General features: G+C 47.1%; 1 protein-coding gene across 8 annotated transcripts in view; it reads right to left on the bottom strand.

Moving 5' to 3' along the window:
* Positions 1-313: 313 nt before the first annotated feature.
* Positions 314-25708, bottom strand: part of CUEDC1 (CUE domain containing 1) — a 57380-nt gene continuing 31985 nt past the window's right edge. For 4 of the 8 annotated variants that reach the window (XM_081173133.1, XM_081173132.1, XM_081173135.1 and 1 more), the window contains 12 exons: positions 20083-20208; positions 18674-18893; positions 16604-17242; positions 13098-13225; positions 8963-9089; positions 7010-7193; positions 6276-6359; positions 4588-4662; positions 3889-3982; positions 2822-2880; positions 2119-2182; positions 314-1209 (listed from right to left, as the gene is read on the bottom strand). In XM_081173133.1, the coding sequence (XP_081029259.1) occupies positions 1203-1209; positions 2119-2182; positions 2822-2880; positions 3889-3982; positions 4588-4662; positions 6276-6359; positions 7010-7193; positions 8963-9089; positions 13098-13225; positions 16604-16894 (1113 nt within the window). In that variant the 5' untranslated portion in view covers positions 16895-17242; positions 18674-18893; positions 20083-20208 and the 3' untranslated portion in view covers positions 314-1202. Of the gene's footprint in view, positions 1210-2113; positions 2183-2821; positions 2881-3888; positions 3983-4587; positions 4663-6275; positions 6360-7009; positions 7194-8962; positions 9090-13097; positions 13226-16603; positions 17243-18235; positions 18254-18673; positions 18894-20082; positions 20209-25708 lie in introns of those variants that run through there. The other 4 variants (XM_081173136.1, XM_081173134.1, XM_081173138.1 and 1 more) reach the window with 3 other exon arrangements.

A 25708-nucleotide genomic window follows, 5' to 3' on the forward strand; every position in this document is an offset into this window, starting at 1 on the left:
ATTAGGGCAAACGAGGCACTGCCCCCACTAAATTCAGTCTGCCCTCTCTGTCTTCTGCCCCCACCCCCAGTCCTAGGGGACGCCAGCCAGACGCTGTATCAGAGGAACCAAAGACTTCTGTCCCAGCAGGACCCTCTTGTGAAGAGTCCCCTCACACATGGCCTTGTCATAAAGCACCAAGGTAGCATTCAAAAGCCTGCCCCTAAGTGGCTGAAGACAACTGTGTGCTTCCTTCCTACTTATTGACTGGCTCCAGGCTTTCAAAGCATCACCTGAGCAACATGGGACAAAAACCACATGGCTTTCACAACCATCACATGAAGAATGCCTTATTCACAGAAACACATACAGAATACAACCCTTTACATCAATCCTATTTTCCAATCATAATTTTCAGCAATACAAGGAACACATAGTTAGGAGAGGGGCCACGCTGAAGCAATGGGATGAAAGTGGTTTCTAGCTGGAAGGACAGCAATTCCGAGGCCCACTTTTAAAATAATAATAAACAAGGACCAAGGGCAGGGGATTAATCCACTGTGAGGCATTTCTGGTTGTTAGTTGGAATCAGCAGAAACTCTCCCCCTTTTTTTTACGTGGAGAAAAGTTTATAACATCCTGACCATCCAATCTCTTGATTTGGACTTATTTTCTGTTAGCAGCAATAATTATGTAATGATAATCATCAATGATACAATGAAATTCTGAGGCCATCCTGTGGCTGCAGAAAGGTCATCTGTTAGTTAAAGAGATATGGTTTAAAAACACCAGGCCAGAATCCACATTTGAACGGCATCTCCCCCCGCCCTTCGTTCAGACGTCTGAACCCTACAGTATAACAAAGAAAGAAAGGTCCTTGACCCATCCTTAAGATCTCGAAAATTCATTCTGCAGTTTGCAAAGATTTGACGTAGAAAAAAAAAATCAGGTCAGCTGTAAAATCAGATCGCTGTTTCTTTCCTCCTTTTGGGCTGGTGATTCTTCAGATTGGAGGAGGAGGAAAAACCAACCGGTAACTGTTTTCGAACCCAGCTGCTAAGAAAGGACCAACCATGTGCCTGGCATTATAAAAAGCTTGGGCTTCGGGAAGCATCTGACAGCTCCAGGGGAGGACAAAAGCACCTGACCCCATCGTGCTTCTCTGACATCTTCTAATTCTCCCATTATTCACCTTTTCTTTAAAAATATATATATTGGCCAGCTCAGGATCTAGAAGACAAAGGAGGGCAGATTTCAATGCTTAGTAAAATAGAGCTTAATTAATTAATTAATAATAATAATAATAATAATAATAATAATAATAATAATAATAATAATTTATTATTTCTACCCCGCCCATCTGGCTGGGTTTCCCCAGCCACTCTGGGCAGCTTTCAACAGAACATTAAAAACAGAATAAAACCTCAAACATTCAAAACTTCAGATGTTTTTTGTGCCACCCCAAAACCAGAATTGAAACCAGACTTGCTGTCCTTTAGCACCGTGCTATGACCAAGACAGCGGATTTTAGTGGCTCAAACTGGAAGGGTCAATAGAAAGAAAAAATAGAAAAAAAGAACACCCGTTTTCTGGAAACATCTTTTTTTTTTAATGGAATATTCAATACTGAACCCAAGGCAAAAGTTCTGCATAGGAATCCAACCCAAAGTGCATATAACCTCAGTATTGTCTATCCTAGATTTGAGGACCTTTGGCCAGGCATAGGCAAACCCAGCCCTCCAGATGTTTTGGGACTACAACTCCCATCATCCCTAGCTAATAGGACCAGTGGTCAGGGATGATGGGAGCTGTAGTTCCAAAACATCTGGAAGGCTAGTTTGAGGAAGCCTGCTTTCGGTCTTCCAGATGCTGTTGAACTACCTCCCATAATCCCCGGCTAAGCATATCTGACAGTCAAGGGTGATGGGCACTGTAGTTCAGCAACATCTGGTGGGCCAAAGCTTCTCCACACCTAGTCTATACTGAACACCTGTGGCTCTCCAGGGTTTTTGGACACTGAATCTTCCCCAGCTCTACGTGGAGATGCCAGGATTGAACCCAAGACCTTCCGCATACAAAGCAGATGCTCTACCACTAGCAACATCCCTCTCCCTAATCTCCAAATACTCTTCACCTTACTGTGCTTCTTTTGATGTTTCATCTTCCGTGTGTAGCTGTCGTCTTCTTGCTTGGCCTTCTTCATCTGAAAGGCAGAGGAAGGCAAGAGAATATGGAAACCTGCCAGTGAGAAGCAGCTCACTCTGAAGTTATGTGGTGAGCCAGTGTGGTGTAGTGGTTAAGAGCGGTAGTCTCGTAATCTGGGGAACCGGGTTCACTTCCCTGCTCCTCCACATGCAGCCGCTGAGTGACCTTGGGCCAGTCACACTTCTTTGAAGTCTCTCAGCCCCACTCACCTCACAGAGTGTTTGTTGTGGGGGAGGAAGGGAAAGGAGAATGTTAGCCGCTTTGAGACTCCTTAAAGGGAGTGAAAGGCGGGATATCAAACCCAAACTCCTCTTCTTCTTCTTATGTGGAGCTGCTGTCACATGGGCCCCACAGAACGAATGAGAGAGAGGGCACAGAATAAGCAGGGAGACTGGGAAATCCTGTGTTAGACCAGCCTCCACAGGTGAAGATATAGGGCAAGGTTTTTGAGCTATGCAGAAGTCTACACCAATAAAGGATCAGGCATCGTTATATACAGTTTGAAAGAGTCTTAAATGGGTGAATCAGTCCAAGCAGTAGCCTTATGAGCTGAGATCACAAGTAAATCAGCACACTGAGCTTAGCTGGGACCAACCCAAAGGTAGCACTCACGTTAGAAACAGGGCTCTCGCCTTACCGCATGAATGTCCTTCAACGTCATCAAGAAGATTAGCTGTCGAAGCTGCTGTTCCCATCCTGCACTTGCGATTAAGGAGGAAAAAAGAGGAAACCAATGGCATGTGGAGGGCATAATCTAAGCCAGGCCTCAGATGATCTGAGCTCCAGAACCATGATTTCCATGGCTATGGCTCAGCCCCAGGAGAGTAGAAGACAAAGCTAGGGTTCCTCTGTGTGTGCTCACACACGTGCAAGATTGTCTTTCACTCAGTGATCTGCAAACTCAACTGGGAATCCAAAGATTCCCAAGTCACACTGCATCGTCATTACCTATTATATATTTTGGAAAGCTGTTTGTTCTCTATGCACCTGACCACCTCTTTAAATACCGTAATCCTGAGATCAAGAAGCAGGTTCGCAACGACATATGCAGCAGGGATGAGGATGGGGACAAAACTAGAATGAGCAGGCCCTGCCTTTCCTTTCCTCGGCTCTGCCTACTGTTTGGTTTCCCTGCCATCAGCCCTACCATTGCCAGTGAACACCAACCACAGCTGGTGCTGATGGTGACATCAGCAAGAACAAGCAAAGAGTGTTGTAAATCTAGATCTATTACATTTTCAGCTGAGCTGCTGAAGTCTAAAACAGCACAGTGACTCGCAAGTTGGAGGAGGAGAAAGGAGTTCAACTCCCTCCTCAAGCACAAAGCTCACTGGTTGCTCTTGGGGTAGGCATGGACAGTGGAGAAAACCCAAAGGGAGGCCCCTCTTGACCCCTGGGCCATGCCACAAGGAACTTGAGTGCAGAAAGCCAGCTCTGTGCCAGCAACATAGCTTGGCTGGCATGGCCAACCTCACACTAGAATGCAAGGGGGGTGGGTTCTGAGGGTCACATGCACATCAAACATTTAAAGCATATTTTATGCACATGGTTTTCCCCAAAGAACCATGGGAACTGTAGCTGTGGGGGTAAAAGTACACTTTTCCAGGGTTCTTTGGGGAAAACCATGTACTTTAAATGTGCTCGGAACTGCAGGGAATTTAGCACCCTCAAGACACAATAGCAAGACTTCACGTGGAAGGATACACTTGATGCTTTAACAACTGTTTTCTTTTCGATTTCCTCATTTTGGTCTTCTCTGAGAAAGCCCTGGCAAGTTCAAAGAGCTTCTTGCGTGTAGCTGGAAGGGGTGTGTGGAAATAAAGGTTTGTTGTTGTTTTTTTAAAGGAGAAAGAGGGTGTAACCATGCAGTTTCTCTAAGGATTGTTGAATCAAAGACCACTGGAAAGCCTATTCGCTTTGGCTTTTGAAATTAGGGTTAGGGTTCTAGCCTTAAGGACTGGGAACCTGTTTAAAATAAAAGACGTGATCTTCTCGGGATACTGAATTCCGCACCCAGCTTTCTGCACATTGCAGAATGTATCCATATCCCCGACTACAGAATGAGAAGAAAGAGGAGTCCCTGGTAAAGGCATACATCCCCCTGACCACCAAGGGGCCAAATGTGGCAGGCCAGGAAAATGGATCAGAGCTGACTGTGCAGTCATCCCCATTCACCCCTCTGTGCTGGCAAAAGCTCCTGCCCACATTGTATACTGCAAGGGTCACATGCACCCTCCCCAAAACTCCAGTCAGTTACAGGCAGGTATTAAGATTCCCATATACTGTCAAAGTAATTCAATGGTCTAGCGCAGCATTTACGATACATTCACTCATGCAGGCTGGTGGGGGAAATCCCACCGCAGCTCCAGATCCAACCATGCTGCCCACCATGACACAACTCACATTTCCCCATGTGTTTTAATTTGTCCCTGAATAAGGCATCATCGGAGACGGCACCACTGGAGCGAGCTACATCGTCTGGAAGGCAAAACAAACTCGGGATTAAAACACAACACTGAGGAAACAGAGGCGAATTTTCAACGTGTTTTTTTTAGTAGAGGCATTTAACACCAAATTTGGCTCTTGTGAGGTCTGATAGTGGGGTATGCCCAGAATGCCCCAATCCTCTTAAACAGCCTTTTTCAGCATTTTGCCCCTGAATCCAGCCGTGGCTGGTGCCCTCTGGGAATTGGTAGGGCAGAAGGTAGGGAGCCCAACAGCAGGTGGCGCCAGAGACAAAGACAGGTAGAGCCAGCTCATTCTAGTTTTGCCTCCATCTTCCTGCTGAGATCTTAAAGGGGCAGCTCGGACACTAAGGAGGAGGAAGGTGGCAGGAAGGGCCACCCCACAGACTAGTTGTAAGTGATAAGGCATATTCCACTGCCTGCAGCGTAGCATTAGTTGCCGTTAGCATCCTCAGCAAAAGCAGTCTCTTTATAATACTTGGCTAGGCCCCGACGGTTCCACGGTTTCCATGTGATAGCGACAGACAGTGGCTCTAATTCCCTCCTCCGAGGCTGCCGCTCGGCTCGGGTAGTGAAGGTTAAGCAGGATTATTTCCTCGTTCTGCCAGCGAGGCTATATCCCCTTTGTTCAAAGATGAAAGGAAGGAGGAAACCGTGCTTAGTACGACTGGGGACCAGAGCAGGTTGCTCACCATTTTGTGCCCATTCCTCATGGGATGAGGGAGGATCCGGAGTGGGGGGGGGGAGGGAAGACTAAGTCCTGATCCAACAGTCCAAAGCAAAAGGATACTTATGAGCATTTCCTTGCAAATGTACAGGGAAAGAGTTGAAAACATATTCCAGAAGCTGTTTGTCGCCTCACACCAGCTATTTGCCCCAGATGCCCAAGACATACCAAACCAGGCATGTCCAACCAAGCACCTATGGGTGCAACTGATGCCTGTGGAAGCTCTCACTGTTGCCCTGGGGCAAGATCCCCAATGCTGAGCTTTCATTTTTTTAAAAAAGTCTCTAGTCTTCCTAAAAAGGAAGTTTTGGTGCAAAAGGTGCAGGTTCTTCTAAGCTATTTCTGTGAAAGGAGAGTCCACATGGTGTGGTTTATTTCTGCTGAAGAATGCTCCCTGTTATATCAGACAGCAAGAGAATGTGTGTGCATGTGTAAAATCAATACTGCCTGATCTCTACGATCTGGACCAGCAGGACAAAGCTGACTTCCCATGGCAAGCCTAAATTTGTCATGAGTGACTGTCTAATTCTGGGTTGCCATCGGCAGCCATTTTGTGTTATGCCACGCCCCCCATAGCAGCCATTTTGTGACTGGCACCCCCAGCACTCTCTCAAAATTCAAAGCGTGCCAAATGGTCAAAAGAAAGCTTCCCCATACACAGCTTAAGTGTTGGTGTCAAACAAGGCCTGGGGGGGGGGGCTCAGGTTCAAATTCTTATATGGAGACAAAGCTCTTCTGAGTGACCTTGAGCCAGTCATTGGCCACACCTGCATAGTCAAAGTAACCTAAGTACTGATTGAACTGGAATAATTTTTTACTGGATTTGCACCCTTACATTCTGGCAGCTGACCCAAAGCTAACATCCATCCTTTGGGGGGTGGACTATTGGGGGGTAATACCTGATATTACAGAGGTGAAAGCAACATCATTAGTGAGGGCAACGCTGCTCATCTTGGATTTCTTCGACTCATACTTCAATCGATCTAGATGGCGACCAAAAAAGTAAGAGAAGGAAATGCATGAGTGTCAAAAACTGGCAGTCAAGTGGTCAGGATTTGGCAGTTTCCCTGCTGTGGTCTGGGTTTGATTTCCATTCAGGCACCGTAGCTCAGTGGAAGACCTGCTGCCTTGCACTCAGGTCAATCCTCAATGGAATTCCTTGCTGCTTGAGGTTCAAATGGCCCACTCTCTGCCATTTGCCATTGGTCAGTCAAGACCAGGCATAGGCAAACTCAGCCCTCCAGATGTTTTGGGACTACAACTCCCATGACCCCTAGCTAACAGGACCAGTGGTCAGGGATGATGGGAATTGTAGTCCCAAAACATCTGGAGGGCCGAGTTTGCCTATGCCAGGTCAAGACCTTTCTATACTGATAGGCTTTTGCTGCTCTGCCTCAGATAAGACTCTGTGTTGAGGAATGTTCTTTTATGTGTGCTGTCATATTTATAAAACACCTGTTTCCTAAAAAATACAGCAGAGCACACTATACAAAAATGACAGCAGTAATAAAAACATAAATAAAACGGGGAGGGGGACCGTTCATAAAATTGGTTGGCTAAAAGAAAATCCACATTCCTACAAAAAAAGAAACAAACAAACAAAGCACTATAAGATTCTGAAATATGCCATTACCTCTCTCAAGGGCCAGAAGGAAATCCCGGTTCCTCTGCAGCTCCTTCATAAACTCCTCATTCTGCAGGACGAGCGCGATCCGCTCATCTTCTAGATACTGCTTCCACTTCCTCTCCTGGTCCAATGAGCCGTGGGCCCTCTGGCTTCCTGGGCTTGCTGTTTTTTGGTGGCAGCTTTGCGGACTCTGGAGGGGGCATTTGCGTACAGAGAGAGAAGGAATGGCTAGGGACTGCAGGCTTCACAGGGCAGCAAACCCATGACCACCACAGTGACCCAGAGCCCAGAGCCCCAACCCATCAGAGCGCCCCCCCCCGATGGCTGCACCTGTATGATGCATAACCTAGGTTTGCAGCATTCATACTTTCTTTTAAATAGACACTTTAAAAAAAATATTGCGTGTACACCTTTACCTGCCCTCCCCCAAAACATAACACATGAAGCTGTCACTCTGAGGACTCAAATCCACAAGGCTTCATTTTTCAGTCCACATAATAAGCAAAACTAGGTGTTCAGTGGAGAACCAGATCTCTGCCTACTCTAAAAAGTAGGACTGGGAGCGTGTGATTTGGTTGGGGGGGGGGAGCTGGGGGAGAGGAACGCAGGAAACAGGGTAAAGTGTTGTTCTCTTGCCCACGGCATTTCCTCTCCAAATCATGCACTCCAAACTTAACGCTTTTTAGATGCTTGGTGGGAGCCCTACATTTTGAGATGGGCATCTGATGCTGGATGCCCAGGTTGGCCCTAAACCCACAAGTCTCCTCTCTTCCAAACACAGCACCGCCTAAACTGTGTCTCTTGGGGCAAATGAAAAGGCTCAGCTTTTGATCTCAGTGTGGCGTAATGGTTAGAGTGTTGGACTAGGACCTGAGAGATCAGGGTTCTAATCCCCACTCAGCCATGAAACTCACAGGGCAACCGTGGGCCAGTTGTTGCCTCTCAGCCTAACCTAGCTCACAGGGTTGTTGCGATGATAAAGTGGGGGCAGAGAGAACAATGTACGGCTCCTTGGAGAAAACGGTGGGATATAAATGAAGCAAATAAAAAACAACCACCATAGCAACAACTTGCCTAACTCTAAAGCAGGCTTCCTCAACCTCCGCCCTCCAGATGTTTTGAGACTACAATTCCCATCATCCCTGACCACTGGTCCTGCTAGCTAGGGATCATGGGAGTTGTAGGCCAAAAACATCTAGAGGGCTGAGGTTGAGGAAGCCGCTTCTAAAGGCTTGCACACTACATTCAACATTATTGGTTTTCCTTGGGAGTTCTCCTCTCTCCTGAATCCTCCTTCGTTGAAACAGATCTTTTAAAGATCAGGTTCACAGGGTTGCCATCCAATCTGATCTGGAACGGTTACAAGTAATAAAATACCCCCCTGGGGTGCTATGATTACATATAAAATTGAATGCGTTACCTGAAGCTTAGATCTGAACCCTGCTCCTAAAACTAACCCAAAAGGGCAGTTAAAGGGACTTCAAGGACTGGAGGCATGTCAGTGTCAGACACAGCTACTTCTGGGTCAAGCAGGGCAGGATGGAGAAGGCAGAAGAAGGGGAAGGGAATGGAGGAAGCAGCAAGGACCTGAGGGATAGCTCAGGTGGTAGAGCATGAGACTCATGAGATCTCAGCGTCATGGGTTCGAGCCCCACCTTGCAGGGGGTTGGACTAGATGACTCTTTTGGTACCTCCCAACTCTACAATTCTATGACTCCTAAGTTGCTGAGATCAGGGAACAAGAAGCATTTATATTGTTCAGTGGGTGGTACTTGACCTATTAGGGCCTATGTGCAAATTGAGGAGAGCTGAAGTGTGGTTCAAGAGCTTGTGGCAACATGCGCACACACAATCCCAAGTTGCTGAGCTATCTAATGCCCTGAAAGGCCGAAACACTGAATGGACCTTGTCGATATTTTGAACTCATAGCCCAAATATAGAAAGTTATATCCACCCTACCTGCACCTTTTCCATTTGCTGGGGTAAGATGCGAAGGAAGTCATCAGGAAGGTTGCCTAGCAACGGTGGATTCCAGTTCCGGTACCGCCTTTGCGCTTGGGGGCCACTGGAATTCTGGATATCGTTCCTGCAGGGTCAACAGCAGGGGGGGAGGCATATTAAGGCAAAGCTTTGAAACCTAGTAGCAGACTATTAGAGCATCTGCTCTGCATACAGAAGTCCCCATGCCCAACCCTTGTTGGGCATCTCCAGGTAGGAGTGGGAGAGATTCTTCCCTGAAACACCAGATCTGCTGCCAGTCAGTGTAGACAATACAGAACTAGATGGACCAGTGGTCTTGACTTGGAAGAAGGCAGCTTCCTATGCTCCTACCGGATTTCCCCTAACCCAACCAAATTTCAAGTTGCAGGGAGTCCTGGATGACGTGCTCCCTGCCTTGCAGGCCTTCTCCCACTTGGCCTGGGAGGGCGAAGCCCGGACTGACTCCAGCTACAAAAGCTGAAGCTGTTAGAGGCCAGAGACATATTGGATGTCTCTTAGTGCAGACCCAGGTCATCGAAGCCTGATCTTCCACAGCTGCCACCAGCCATGTACCACCATTGGCAGGACAGCAACAGCTGTAAGAAAATATTTTTAGTCTCTTGCTAATTATGCTCTTTTAAACATGTGTTTTATATTTGATTTCCATTAGTAAGGTTTTCATTTGAAATGTTGAGATTAATTGGGGGGGGGTTAACTTCACTGCTTTACATGTGCATTCTTGCACTTGACCTCCTTTGTAATGTTTCCTTCTGAAATCTTTTAAGATAATATTTTCGTCTCCCATTGATTATGCTGCTTTGAATGTATACTTTATATTTTACTTTCTTCCATAATGTTTAATTCTGGACTGTTTTATTTGATGTTTTAATGCAGATTGTAAGCCGCTTTGAGATTTTAAATTTTTTTTATTTGATATGAAGTGGTATAGAAATGAAATGAATGAAAAATAAATAAATAAACAAACATGGCAGCCCTTCTCCCTCCAGAAACTCTAACCTCCTGCAGCTACCAGACTCTTGCTGTCACTTCCTGGGCTGCCACTGCTGCTATGATGGCAACCAAGCTGCCTCACCACAGCTGACACTTCTGCAAGCTGTTGTTGTTGTTTAGTCGTTTAGTCATGTCCGACTCTTCGTGACCCCATGGACCAGAGCACGCCAGGCACTCCTGTCTTCCACTGCCTCCCGCAGTTTGGTCAAACTCATGCTGGTAGCTCCGAGAACACTGTCCAACCATCTTGTCCTCTGTCGTCCCCTTCTCCTTGTGCCCTCCATCTTTCCCAACATCAGGGTCTTTTCCAGGGAGTCTTCTCTTCTCATGAGGTGGCCAAAGTATTGGAGTCTCAGCTTCAGGATCCGTCCTTCCAGTGAGCACTCAGGGCTGATTTCCTTCAGAATGGAGAGGTTTGATCTTTTTGCAGTCCATGGGACTCTGAAGAGTCTCCTCCAGCACCATGATTCAAAAGCATCAATTCTTTGGCGATCAGCCTTCTTTATGGTCCAGCTTTCTGCAAGCTAGTTCCCAGTAAAATTCCATTCTACGAGGAGTCTCGAAAAGCCACAGGAGCAGACTAGAAAGTGAACCGAGTGCCCTTGCTCCATAGAGAACTCCCTCACTGCAGGCATAGCCACAGGAAAGTGGGGGATATGACTGATCAGAAATGCGTATCTTATTGGAAAAGGCTCGTGCCTTTCCTTTGCCACAACACAGCTCTCATAGAAATTGATAAAATGAGTGTCGCATCAGACATTTACATCTAGCCCAGACATGTCATAGAGTGCTCTGGTGAGCTTTATGTAAACACCAACATGGTGGCAAAAGCTTTGTCCTGACCCACTGGTTGAAGACCTAAGTGGCAAACTATTATTTTTGTGTCAGTAGCATGTTGCAGAATGCACCTGCAAAAAAACAAAAACAGGGTCCTTGGTTCTTTGTGGAAGGAAAATCTCCACACAATGAATTGCAGGAGGTTGGACGAGATAGTGCTTTGGGTCCCTTCCAACTATGATTCTATGAAAAGAAACTCAACAAACTCTGAAGGCCGAGGCAGGAGTCTGAGAACACCCATCGAGATCTGGTCTCTCCGCTGTGCCAGGATTTTGAGAGAAGGGAGAGGAAAGTAGCCTAGGCTCCCTTAACTGGCACACGCGAGGGAGGCCAACTCGTGGAAGAGGGCTCAAAGCCAAAGAAGGAGAGGAAAAAATGAGGAAGGAACGCCACAGGGACCCAGGCTCTGCTATATTTCAGATCTTGGCTCGGCTCGCAGCTGCTAATAACTGAGCGTCTCAAGGCTGGGAATTCCCCTTCACGGCCCCTTCATTGGAGCATGAAAGTCAGAGAGGGCGGCAAGAGGCAATTATGACTGTATACACAGGTTAGTGTCTTCATTAGGACAGGGTTTTTAAAAAGAGAGGGTAGTGAGCAGGTAACTGAAGCCGGGGGTGGAGATGCTGTCAAGGATGCAAACACGCCTCCTCAAATCGGGGAGCGATCCCAAGTCAAAGTGGGCCAGGGGCTCAGCCCTTCCTCAAATTGGGGCTCAAACCTCTATCCCCCCCCCCTTTGCTTTACAGATGAGAGCTGTGCTGCCCCTCACCTTGGATATCAGGATGCAAAAAGGATGTCAGAAGGCAGTGGTTTCCATTCTGTCCTGTATCCATAAAGATCAGCAATGTTTCTGTTCCTCTGCATTTCAGTTTCTGCTAAATACTACATTATTCCATCTCACTGTCTGCTTTTTAACTTAGCACTTATTTCAAGGTAAAGGAAACGTCACAATGTGCTGAAATAAAGTCATTAATTACATATTTTTTGGGGACTTAAAAACAACAACTGTGTGGAGGAACGCAGATCGCATTGGCTCGGCTCGTAAGAAGAGACGGCTGAATCTGGCCAGTGGCTCATCTAGTCCACCATCCTGTTCTCACAGTGGCCAGCCAGATGCCTGTGGGAAACGGTCAAGCAGGACTTGAGTAAAAAAACCATCTCCTCCTGTGGCTTCTAGCAACTGGTTTTCAGAAGCATTCCTGCTTCTGACGGTACAGACAGAGTATAGCCAGCATGGCTTGTAGCCACTGATAGCCTCCCTCCTCCTCTACCAATTTGTCTAATCCTCTTTTAAAGCCATCCAAGTTGGTTGCCACCAGTCCCTCCTGTGGCAGGGAGTACCATAGTTTAACACTGTGCTGCATGAACAAGAACTTCCCTTTATTTGCCCTGAATGTTCCAGCGTTCAGCTTCCGTGGATTCTAGTTTGATGAGAGAGGGAGAAAAACCTTTCTCTATCTAGTTGCTCTATGTCATGTATCATTTTATGAACTTGCTTCATGTCACCTCTTATTCACCTTTCCTCCAAACTAAAAAGACCCAAAGGGGATCATCCCCTTGATCGTTTGGGGCGCCCTTTTCTGAACCCTTTGCAAGTCCACAATACCGTTTTTGAAGTGAGGCAACCACAACGGAGAACAATATTCCAAATACGGCCGCACCATAGATTTGTATAACTGCATTATTTCCGTTCCTGGCTACAGACAAAAACATGAACTGCAGCAGTTTCTGTTTGCGTGGGAATCCTCCATCATCCCGAGGTGCAAACAGCAGACGGTTCCACACAGCCCAGGAGAGTCCCTGCATTCAAGCATCCTCTTAGCAGCTTGCTTTTAGCTGAAGATGGGGCGGGAGGGGAGTAGCTTCCAAAGGCCTGTGATCTCCAGCTGGTGATGAAACCCCTGCTTCTAACATCCTGCCCTGCTCTCCTAATCTCCACGGACTGTGTGCAGAGGAGGGGGGCTTCGCTCTGCTTGGTTTCTGTGGCACGCACAGAGGAAGGATGGAATATTCCATTCCTCCTCTGCCAGCCTGGTCACTTGTTTACATGAAACTCCTGGTTGCCTATGGCTACCAGGCTAGTGCTTAATTGCAAGACTGGATTAGTGGGCCAGATATTGTGGATTCATCTATTTTTCACTTCGCTCTTAGGCCTGCAAGGCAATGCACTTTATGCCTCAGACAGACAGCTCATGCAAATCGCCTGATTGCTGAACAAAATGCATTAGAATTTTGTGAACTCCCAATAAGAGTTTAGCCTGCTTACCTGGGAGGTGGTGTCGGGGGAGCCTGTGGGTACTGTCTATCAAACACGTGCATGTCGTAGGAGGGGGGAGAGTAAACCGGAGGCGGCTCTTCATCTGAACTGTCAGGTTCTAGAGTCCGTTCCAAGATCTGAATCAAATGAGAGAGGCAGAAGAAGACAGAATTTATAATGGCTTTGCACATTACAGAGATCCGAGAAGTGCAGAAACGGTGAGGACTAGGGATGTAAAGGAGGCAGTGATTGTGCTCACTGCAATCAGCAGCGTTTCTCTTCTGCTACAGTTTGACTTCTGCTAAGACCTGCCTCTCTATCTGCTAGGGCCAAAACTTGTGCAATTGATATCATAATTCATATTAATGCATTTCAGTAGAAGGGCAATGTCAAAAACGATACAGACAGTAACACAATCCTTTCCATAAGGTTTGCAGACTAAAAATACAACCATAAATACTGTTCCCGACATGAGGCGAAAAAATATATAAATTGTGGCAATTTACGTTCCCATTTCTGACCAAATTCTATGGCATCCCCACTGAGGTCTCCTTTCACTAAAAGGAGGCAGCTCTTAATTTGTTGTTGTTTTAAAAAGCTACTGGTGACTCTATAAGATGAAGGGCAGGGGAAGTGGGAACTGACACAGCAGAAGGCCAAAGGAAAAATGAACTCAAAAGATCTGCAGAAGGAGCTGAAGGTTAAAAGTAGCAAATGGGGGTTAAGGGAGGGGGCAGCAAGGGACAAGTCATGGAAGAACTTTCCGTCCACTCAGCCTCTCATTTTTCCAACCCTAAATTCACTCTCCACATTTCTGCAGCAATTTGCAATTTTTTTTTCTTTTTCATGACAATTCATCAGCATTTCAATGCAGTGGCCCTCCATACATTCTACCTGGCCCCCAGGACTCTCCTTGGCCCTCACCACTCACAGGCCCTGCTTCACACCTCTGCTTCACGCACCTGAGGCTCCCTGCCTGTAGAGCAATGCTTTCCAAACTTGGGTCGCCAGCTGTTTTTGGACTACAACCCCCATCATCCCTGACCACTGGTCCTGCTAGCTAGGGATGATGGGAGTTGTAGTCCCAAAACAGCTGGGGACCCAAGTTTGGAAAGCACTGCAGTACAGCAAGGCTAAGCATCTTATGATACCACACAGCTAAATACACTTCAATAGCCACCTTTCAGGGCCTGACAGGTGCTTCACAGCCGCCTCTGTTTCTGCAGCCTCAAACACACAACACAACCAGGCTCCCATTGCCCTCTGGAGGCCCCGCCGTGCCCAGCTGGTGGGCTGAATGCATCTTGCAAGGGCCGTGAGTCGGGTAGACCTCTGGGGAAACTCCAAGACTGGGCAGACAACCGGCCGCTTGGCCTTAAGTCACCCCAAGGCAGGACGTGCCCCTCCACACCTGACTTCTCCCGCTACTAGAGAAAAAAAAAAAAGAGTTTCAACTCCACCGAGATCCTGGCAGCCGTGGAGCAGGGAGCGTGTGCTATCATCTTGCCAGGATGTTTTCAAATCCGCAAATAGTCGACGAGCTATTCACGCAACATGAAACCCGCTTGCAGTTGTCCCTCTAACCAAGCGCGACACACAGCCTGCCCTTGTCAGATCTGCTTTGAAAGAATGTGAGGCCGTTGGCTTAATCTCGCCGTGGCTGCTCTGATGTTGTCATCCACCCCTTTCTCTCTCCCCCCCCATCTTGTCTTTTTCTGCACGGCAAAGCTCATGCACATAGTTTTTCCTACTGCCATTCTTAAGGTCCGCATGGGGGCAGGAGATGTTATCCTTTAATGCCCTATAACTCTCATGCTCCTTATTTATTCACAGGAGAGCCCCAAACCCGTAAACCTGCGTGTGGCCTGAACTGGCAGTGGTTGACTAGGAACAGGAGACCTTGCAGTCCAGGCATAGGCAAACTCGGCCCTCCAGCTGTTTTGGGACTACAACTCCCATCATCCCTGACCACTGGTCCTGTTAGGTAGGGACGATGGGAGTTGTAGTCCCAAAACAGCTGGAGGGCCGAGTTTGCCTATGCCTGTTGTAGTCAGTCAGAGTAGAGAGCTCAATGAAGGACACTGACCCAGTATGAAAAGGAACCCAATATCCTAACGCTGTTATACAAATCCATGGTGTGACCGCATTTGGAATGGGCGCCTCACCTCAAAAAAGATATTGTAGTGTTGGAAAAGGCTCAGGGAAGGGCAACCAAAATGACCGAGGGGATGGAGCCCTTATGAAGAAAGGTTGCCGTAGTGTTTGGGGCTCGTGGGCGGCCAATGAAGCTAAATGTTGGAACATTCAGGATAATAGACTTTTTCATGCAGTGAAACTATGGAGTTAAACTATGGAACTTTCATGCAGTTAAACTATGGAACTTGCTCCTGAAGGAGGTAGTGATGGACGCCAAATTAGATGGACCTCAAAAGAGGACTAGACAAATTCATCCTGGCTGGTTATGCTTCCGAATACCAGTTGCTGGAAACCACAAAACAGGAGAGTGCTCCTGTGCACAGATTGTGCTTGAGAGCTTCCCACTTGCATCTGGTTGCCACTGCTATTATAAGATGTTGCACTGTATGGGCCACTGGCCTGATCCAGCACAGCTCATCTTATATTTTTATAGAATTTTTCTGTCCCGGTTCAGGCAGATGGGAGTTGTAATCCAAAACATGGGACGGGGCAGGGCAGCAGGGACTAATGTATTTATTTATTTTAAATATATACTGCTATATACACTGCAAACTGCTAAGCTATCTATATAAAAACAGAGGGAGCGGAAAAACCCCACAACATTCAATTTTTTTAAAAAAAAATCCTAAAACCTAGAAGAAAACAACAAATGGCTTAAAATGGAGTAGAGTGCGAAACACAGATTTATAAAGTAATACGATCCTCACGCCGCAACAGTGCATTTAGTGGCGGGTTTATTCCGCTCTATCAGTCATTCCACAATGCTTCTCCAATGCTACCACATGGCATTAATGCAGCAAATTTTGGGAGGGGAGAGAACCAGAACATTTGGGGTCTAAAAAGTTTCAGGCTTTCCGCAGCAAGTTACAGGATATTCACTGATTAGAAACAAAGCAGCATGACAAAGCGTGGTATAAAATACAACTACCACCTCAGCAATCACAGTCCAGTTTGTTGACTCCATAGTTCCCTGCTCCCCCAAATCCTCTAGTTTTATTTTCTCCACACAAGAAAAATAGCTGACCCCTAGAACATCAGCTAGGAAACACCCAGGCCTGGTTTCACCACAAAGCATCATTGCTGGCACCAGCCTTGGCACCTTTCATTGGATTTCCCCATTCCCCCCAGTATTCACTGCTGGGCTGGGCTGGGCAGCCACCATTTTCACTTCCCACAATGCCCCGCAGCAGTAAAAACAGAGGACACCCAGCAGCAATCGAAGAAGCACTGCCATGTTGGGTAGGCATGGCACGCAAGCATAAGGAGGGGTCCACCAGAGGGCATTTTGCGGACGGCCTCCACAACACAGTGAGGTTTACCTCAGGAGGAATACTGTCATCTGAATCCGAGCTGTCGTCATACCCGCTCCCGTCTAAGTTCATCTGCAACAGCTGGTCAATGGTGGCATCCACTGCCCCATTGTTCGCCCTCAAGACACATTCAATGATGTCATAATCCATGTTGGGGAACATAGTCTTGAAATCTTCCATGGCCTGGTTGAATTCCAGCCGCCGGACTTGCCTTGTGGGGCGGCTGTTGTTGAGTTCCTGGGCAGAAGAGCCGTTCCTTGAGCTGCCATTGCTGCTGCTCCGCCGGAACAGACTTGTCATTTTTGATAACTGCTTTTGGAAAATGTTTAGACTCTTTTTTTTTTTCAAACCAGCTTTTGAGGTAGAAAGGAAGGAAAGAGAATAAACGTATAAATCCCCAGGCCAGGAGGAAGAAAAGGTGAGGAGGCACACAGTCTGCCTTCCAGATTTGTCGTCAAGAAGCTACGTCGACATCTTCCAGCGCCGCTAGCCAGTAATCCACAACAAAATGGCGGGACATTGGCGATGCCAAAATGCAACGCTGCTGAATATGCCTGGAGAATTTCGGACCAAGGTGAATCTACCACAGGAGGAAGTCCGAGAGAAGGCCCTTCAGTACGGCGTCCGGAGCCTCAGAAACATGTTTGACTGAAAAATAAAAATATTTTTTTTATTTTGTGTGAGAAATGTAACCAGAGATAGCTGGTTTTGAACAGTTCACCTGCCCACACAACTCCTGAGACAACCGGGAATTGGCAGAATTTGAGCTGAGTTTGGGGGTGGAAATCCTCAAATAAAATTTATTCAAACATCTAAACAAACTTTCTACTTCATTGGATGTCCCTGAGTTCTGGTATAATGAGAGAGGGAGGTTTCGTGTTGGCTATGCCTCTTGCCTCCTCCAAGTGTGTCATTACTTTTAGGCTCATACTGAGTCAGACCTGTTGGTATCTAGCTCAGTATTGTCAACACTGACTGGCAGGAGTTCTCCAGGGTTTCAAACAGGGAGTCTCCCCCAGCCCCCCCTGAAGATGCTGGGGATTGAATCTGGGATCTTCTGCATGCAAGGCAGATGTGTTATTAATGAGCTGCGGCTCTTGCTTTTGAAATTAGAGGCTGGCAAGCCTGGATATAAATGTGTTTAAAAAACAAGAAGTGGATTTTTGCAGCATCAAAAAGGAAGAAGATACTACAGCAAGTATCTAATTTAAAATAAATGAATAAATGTGTCCACAATTGCATAGCAGGAAAATTAAACAACTCTCTTTTTGCTACGTTGGTTGTGTTGATTTCAGTGTTAAAAAGAAAATATATAAAGCGCACAGAAACAAAATGGATAGGAAAAGAATACATCAGGACATGTTGCAGAAATGTGCTTCATAGGGTTGTATTCAAGCAAGTTCTATTCTGAGCTGACCCACTGAAGTTGGTGGGTTTTACTCAACGTAGCACTATGGGCATGGGGCATGCATGGGGAAGAAAAGGCAGCAAAAGTAGAAATCCTTGAGCTGAAAGGATGCGTTTGCTGGATACTGCCCAATGGACCTGTGTTAAATATGCCCATTATTTTCAACTGGTCTAACTCTGAGCATGACTTAACACTAGACGCAACCCATAGTATTTTGCTTTGCTGTTAAATACCTCAAATCCACAAGAGCAGAAAGCACCACCAATTCAATTATTAGTATTGCCTTTTCCCCCTTTGAAAACACAAAAAGAAAATACCATTTATTTCTGGTACAGACTCCACTGATGGATGAAATTACACCAGGAATGAATTGGGCAGGGTTTTTTTTGGGGGGGGGGAGCGTTCCATCACATTATCTCATTTCCATTACGTGGCAGGCGGAAGATTTCAAAAGCCAACGAGATAATAGAACCATATTAATAGTGTGTGTGTGTGTGTGTGTGTGTGTACACAAAGGAAAAAGAAATGTCATTAGAACCTCTTAGCGAGACAGCGTGCAGGCAGACTTAACACCATTAGGCAAAGCAATAAGCTGCAAAATTTACCCATGCGTTAACAATTCTCTTATCACGCACACATATTATGCACAGATGTTCTGTTCTTGTACTAACCGATTCATGTCAGCGATAAAACTGCAGCCTTTTAACGCTTTGAATTATTCTTGGAAACACGGGAGGCTGGTCTGGTAGGACGAGTGGGGCGCTGCCCCACTAACCTCAGTCTGAACTCAGCCTCCACCTGCCTGCTTGACTTCTTACATCCAGTCCAGGAGGTGGCCCTGCCTTCCAACTGCCTCCTCCTTATACAGTAGTCTGTGATGCCCTTGTAGAACTAGGCAATGGGGAAGAAGGTAAAGGTAAAGGTACCCCTGCCCATACGGGCCAGTCGTGTCCGACTCTAGGGTTGCGTGCTCATCTCGCTCTAGAGGCCATGAGCCGGCGCCTTCCGAAGACACTTCCGGGTCACGTGGCCAGCGTGACGAAGCTGCAGCTGGTGAGCCAGCACCAGTGCAGCACACGGATATACCGTTTACCTTCCCGCTATAAAGCGGTCCCTATTTATCTACTTGCACTTTGACGTGCTTTCGAACTGCTAGGTGGGCAGGAGCTGGAACCGAATGACAGGAGCTCACCCCGCCGCAGGGATTCGAACCGCCAACCATACGATCGGCAAGTCCTAGGCACTGAGGTTTTACCCACAGCGCCACCCGCGTCCCATAGCGCCACCCGCGTCCCATAATGGGGAAGAGGATGGGGACAAAAGGAGAATGAGTCAGCTTTGCCTGTCGTCTGCTCCAATTCCGGCCACTATGGGACTCCCTGCAAAACTTGGGTCCCCAGCTATTATTGGACTACAATTCCCATCATCCCTAGCTTGTAGGACTTGTGGTCAGGGATGATGGGTGTTGTAGTCCAACAACAGCTAGAGACCCAAGTTTGGAAAGCACTGCTCTATGGGCAGGGAACTGCAGGGGTGTGAAGCAGGGCCAGTGAGTGGTGAGGGCCAGAGAGAGTTCTGAGGGCCGGGTAGAATGTACAGAGGGCATTTGCATTGAAATGCTGATGAATTGTCATGAAAAAGAAAAACCTTGCAAATTGATAAACACTGGCCTAGAGAGACCTCTGGTCTCATCTAGCAGGGCTCTTCTTTGATTCCAGAAAAGGGAGGCTTCCCTAACTGTTCCTTTTTGCCCTGCCCTGGAGGCTGCTGTTGGGGGCAGAGCACAGCCAGCCCCTAACCGTGCTGCTAAAAAGCTTGCACCAGCTGCCTATCCTCTTCCCCCCACGACTCAGATGCACAGCTCATAACCACCAGGGGCCATTGTGGGTCCGATGTCATGCAACTGAGGCCAGAACTTCTGGTGCTTACTGAAGACTGTATCACCCAGCAGATTTTTCAATTAAATTATGATTTTGATTATGGCCTGTCACCGCAGGTCTCTTCTTATAAAATGAATTTATTAGAGGGGGGAAACCTTGAGTTTTCAGCTGAACTGTTTTGGAATACATAGAAGACTTACCGGGATAATTCACAGGGGCAGCACCGCCATCTCATTCTCCAGCAATTCCAGGAGAGCTACTTGTTACCAAGAGAGGGAGATTCTTTCATTGCCTGTTCAGACCGAGAGTGGGGGAACCATAGCAACCTGTAAGAAAATGCTTGTGTTAGTGCTATGTCATTCCTTAGTTTGCTGAATGGTTGTGGGGGAATGTTTCGCAAGGAAAGTAAAACGGCAAAAAAAGACCCCCACCAACAAAACTATGTAGACAAACCTTCCCCAACAACTTTCAGTGGGAATTCAAGGTGCATTTTGCTATTTCAAATTGTGGGAAACCTAGGTGGGGGTGTTGCAGGGCAGTGACACTTTGCAGACTGGTGATTAATATTAAAGTTGTTCCAAGCACAATTATTACATCTTGTAAATATGCTATCGCAATTTCTTCATACCTGCCGTACTCAGGAAATATTAGAGAGCTTTCTTTTATCACATGTTGGCAGTAACTAGAAAATGATTTGTCAAAGGTTGTTAAAGGATCCACAGAGTGGTCTCACCCATGGGGCATAACCCACAGGGCCCTTCTGCTCAGTGGGTCTTGAGCAGGGAGACTCATAGATTAAGCACCAGCTCCCTGCTCCACTAGCCAGAAAATAAAGAAACCACAGGCAGTTCCAGCTGGGACCCTCTGAAACAACCCAGAATCCTCGGGGGGGGGGGAGCGCCATTGGAGGGCAAATTCGATGCCACTGGCATTGCATGACTATACCCAAGATCCTCCTCGAACAAACACTCCTGGTGTGGCCCTTATTCTGGGAGGTGGTGGTGGTTGCAATGTTAAGGGAATCCAGGTTTTATGTGTTCCAGATTAGCAGAGCATGGAACAGTTCCAGTCCAGTTTTTACACAGAGCATGGGCGCTGCAGAGACTAGGCCTTGGGTGGGTGTGGCTTTTCTCCTGCTTCATATGCGAGTTTGTTCTCAACCAAGCGGCTTGGTCACCAACCTTCATACGAAGACACTCTGGTGAGAAAGTTGGGTTGAGCATGGGAGGCTGTCCCACAGTGATGTGGCTTTTAAAAACACACTGGGCCAAATACCTCCAGGCTAAAGGGTTATTGTTTTCTTGCCATGAGTATTCTGCATCACGTCATTGATGCAGTAACAGTGCATTGGTGGTGGACCACCAATATACTGGACCACCAATACACTGGACCATCATTCAACTTTATGAGTTGTTCTGTGATGATTCCCTGATGTTACCACATTTTTGCCATCGGGAGGGTCACTCCTCCGCTATAGCACCATGAAAGCAGAACATCTGTGGTGAGAGCCAGTGTGGTGTAGTGGTTAAGAGCGGTAGTCTCATAATCTGGGGAACCGGGTTCGCGTCCCCGCTCCTCCACATGCAGCTGCTGGGTGACCTTGGGCCAGTCACACTTCTTTGAAGTCTCTCAGCCCCACTCACCTCACAGAGTGTTTGTTGTGGGGGAGGAAGGGAAAGGAGAATGTTAGCTGCTTTGAGACTCCTTCGGGTAGTGATAAAGCGGGATACCAAATCCAAACTCTTCTTCTTCTTTTTCATATAAAGTTACAGCGCTTCAGCAGGAAGTTATGCAAAAGGCACCAATTGGAAATAAAGGCAGCATGACTGCTTCAAAACTTTTGCAGGAACAAAGTGGGATTGCATATACCTGCCCCCAAACCATTGTGATCACAAATAATCATGAATGCACAATAAAAGACATCTGGATAGGTCCTTAAAAAACAACCCAAAAATCCAAACCACTTCTGTTATGTTTCAAGGTGGCTACTTCTCTGCAGGCCCAATGTTCATCTGCCTTGCAGATGCTTTGCCTTTTGAATGGATTTCAAAGAATAGTCCAAGCAAATTGAACATTTCCATGCAAGCCTTTGGAGCTTTCCTGCTGCAAGCTGGGGAAGGAGCCAAGGAGCCTTAGTACCAGCCTCATTAACAACCAAGCAAAGGGACGTTAAGCTGACGGCAGACTGAATTCAATTAAGTGAACATCTCCAAGGTGCCGCGGAGCGGGTTATTACAAGCTGGTTCACCCGTGTCTCTTTTGCATCCTGTTCCGAGTGCTCACTTGCACAAACAACTTTTGCTTTGTATTGTTCACCGCTGGACGTGAATTTAGCACACCTCCAGAAAGAGGCAGTCCAGCAAAGGCGATAGGACTTCGCAGTTTACTTATCAGAAAAGTGTTTTAGCTCAAAAGAGTGGGCTCAGCTACAAGAAGGAAGGAAGGAAGGAAGGAAGGAAGGAAGGAAGGAAGGATTGTAGAGTTCAAAGGGACCCTGAGGATCATCTTGTCCAACCCCCTTGCAATGTAGGAATATGCAGCTGTCCCAAATAGGAATTGAACCTGCAACCTTGGCATTATCAGCACCATGCTCTAACCAACTGGGCTATCTGCTTCACATTCAGAAGGTCCAAGGTTCAATCCACTACATCTCCAGGCAGAGCTGGAACAAACCTCTGCCTGGCCCAGGGGGAGTTCTGAGGGCCAGGCAGAAATTCAGCCCCCCAGGGCTTGAGGATCCCCACTCCTGTTCTAGGCACTCTCTCAGAGGGCTTATAAGAAGACAACCCTGCTGGACTAGGCCAAAAGGTCCCATCCAGTCCAATGTTTTTCTCTGCACCCAGCAGCTTCCAGGGAGATGGGGCCTCCTCTGCTGCTTGCCCTCAGCATCTGGCACTCCGAGGTAGGCAGTCTCTAAGCACGGAGGTCAATCAGAGCAGGATTACAGCTGTAGCACAGCTGTCGGCTCCCAGCAAGATGGGGAATTATTCCCTTTCATACCCTGAAATGCAGCAACCTGGTTGCTCGCCTGGCATTATTTCAATGTAAACCCCCTGCCCCCCACCCCTGTTGCTGGAAACAGCTAGGTATTCACGGTTTCTATGTCATTCCATCCCCCCCACTTGGATAATACAGAACAGCGCCTGGATAATAATCACCCTCACCATTACGCAGACGGCCCTAGAAAAAAACCTGGCACGCACCCGCTGCCATTTTTCAAAACGGATCAAAACCATATTGCGCCCTTCTGCAATTTGTCCACGAATGCCTCATAGAGGGCCCTTGAACACATGCTTCTCCCCCCGCACTGGCATGTTAACTGTTCATTCACAGCTTTTGGCATGTGTGCAGGTTTTCATCGGGCCAATAAAGCCTCCCACGCGCTCCATTCAAAGCTATTCCACCCATTCCAGTGCAAAGAAATGTTGGAAATTCTCAAGAACCCTTGCACAAGAGACCAGAAATGTGCTCGCCAGCAGCGACCTTGTTTTTGATGCTGGTGGGCACCTGCCCCAGGACAAAGCGAGGGTTTGATGCAGCAGTAAACAAAGTTAATGAGCACTATCCTAGGCTGCATCAACAGAAGTTAAGTGTCCAGATCAAGGGAAGTAATAGTACTATTCTATTGTGCCTTAGTCAGACCACACCTAGAGTACTGTGTTCAGTTCTGGACACCACAGTTTAAGAAGGGTGTTGGCAAGCTGGAACGTGTGCAGACGAGGGCAACCTAGATGATAATGGGTTTTTGAAACTAGCCTTATGAGGAATGGTTGAGGGAGTTGAGTATGTTTGGCCTGGTAAAGAGGAGACTGAGAGGAGATCTCATAGCCATTTTCAAATATCTAAAGGGCTGTCACATGGAAGATGGAGCAAGCTTGTTTTCAACTGCTCTGGAGGGCAGGACCTGAACCAATGGAGTCAAGTTACAAGACAGGAGAGTCTGGCAATATAGGAACTTTCTGACAACAATAAGAGCTGATTGACAGTGGAATAGACTCCCATGGGAAGTGGCGGACTCACCTTCATTGGCGGTTTTTAAGCAGAGGTTGGGTGGCCACATGGCAGTCAATGAGGAAGAGGTGAGACAGGGAGGGACCCTCCATTGGCTCAGCTAGGACTGACTGCCATTTGGCTCCTCCCCTCCACCAATTTCTGTCCATGGCCACGTCACCTGATCATTATGGCGCTTCATTATGCAGTGGCATGGAAGCCTTGCTGCTCTCAGGGTGGAAGCCACTATTCTACGCAAGCAAACAAAAATCACTGAGAGTGCTTACCGGGGACAGGGGGACGGACATTTCAACCATTTAGTTTAAAAATCTGGCTAAGAGACCATGTCCATCAACTAGAGCCAGGGCTTTTTCGGCTGTGGCTCCGATCTGGTGGAACGCTCTGTCACAAGAGACCAGGGCCTTGCGGGACTTGACATCTTTCCGCAGGGCCTGCAAGACAGAGCTGTTCCACCAGGCCTTTGGCCAGGGCACAGCCTGACTCCCTCCCTCGACAATCTTCGCAGAGCTCTGGCCCAATGGTTGCCAGTGGCTTGAATTAATTAATTTTTATAATGAATGATTTTAGAATGTTGTTTATGTTGTACTTTTGTACTGTTTTATTGTTGTTAGCCGCCCTGAGCCCGGCTTCGGCTGGGGAGGGCGGGATATAAATAAAATTTATTATTATTATTATTATTACCATATTTTTTGCATCATAACACTCACTTTTTTCCTCCTAGAAAGTAAGGGGAAATGTCTGTGCGTGTTATGGAGGGAATGCCTATGGGTGGCATGCCTACGGATTTTCCTCCTCTAAAAACTACGTGCGTGTTATGGTCAGGTGCATGTTATAGAGCGAAAAATACAGTAAATATTCTGCTGTGGGGTTCTCTTCCTAGCTTCTGATATTTGGCACAAAATCCTCTGCTAATTATTTGTAAACCAATCCCATTCCACATGAACTGATTAGCTTTCCAGCCCTCCAATTCAAGAAGGGGATCAATGGAACAACATTAAGGAAGCACTTTTTAAAAATTGCTTATAAAGGAAGGCATAAATGACTGCTAAATATTAAAAAAGCGGGATGAAGCCAGCAGTTGCATCCGGAAAACAGTTGACCAGTAGAAGTAGAAAAACAGAAGCTGTTGATATTTTAACTGAATTGAACATAACACAAGAACAGTAAAATACTGGGGGGGGGGGGGCATTGTTTCTGTTTCTTACTATGGTGTGTATTTTTGTGTTTTCGTATTGTAAACCGCCCTGTCAAGATCCTCGGATAAAGGGCGGTATAGAAATATACTAAATAATGAATAATGGCTCATCTAGTCCAGCATCCTCACAGCCGCCAACCAAATGCCTGTGGGAAATCCTCAGAAGGGCTTGAACACAAGAGCCCTCTCCCCTGCCGTTCCAGAAACTGGTATTCACAAGCATTACTGCCCCCGACCATGAAGGCAGAGCATGACCATTGTGGCTGGTAGCCACTGACAGATTCATCCTCCGTGAATTTGTCCAGGTCCTCTTTTAAAGCCACCCAAGTTGGTGGCGGTAACTACCACTTGCGGGAGTGAACTCTACAGCACCAATGCGCTGGCATCGAGAGGGCCACCAGCCGGCTGAGACAGGAAAAGCATCTGGGTTTGCATGCGGAAAGTCCCTGATTGAATGAGGTAACCTTGTCTTGAAAGTCTAGAGATTAGCTGCTAGTCACTATAGCAAATATTGGGCTAGATGGGTCACTGATCTGGCCTGTTGATAAAGCAGCTTCCTAGACACTTAGATCCCAGAGCTATAATTCCCCACAGTAGTTTAACAATTCTGTGAGGGGAGA

This window comes from Podarcis bocagei (assembly GCF_964188305.1).
Source record: "Podarcis bocagei genome assembly, chromosome: 15".
In the NCBI taxonomy this organism is placed as follows: domain Eukaryota; kingdom Metazoa; phylum Chordata; class Lepidosauria; order Squamata; family Lacertidae; genus Podarcis; species Podarcis bocagei.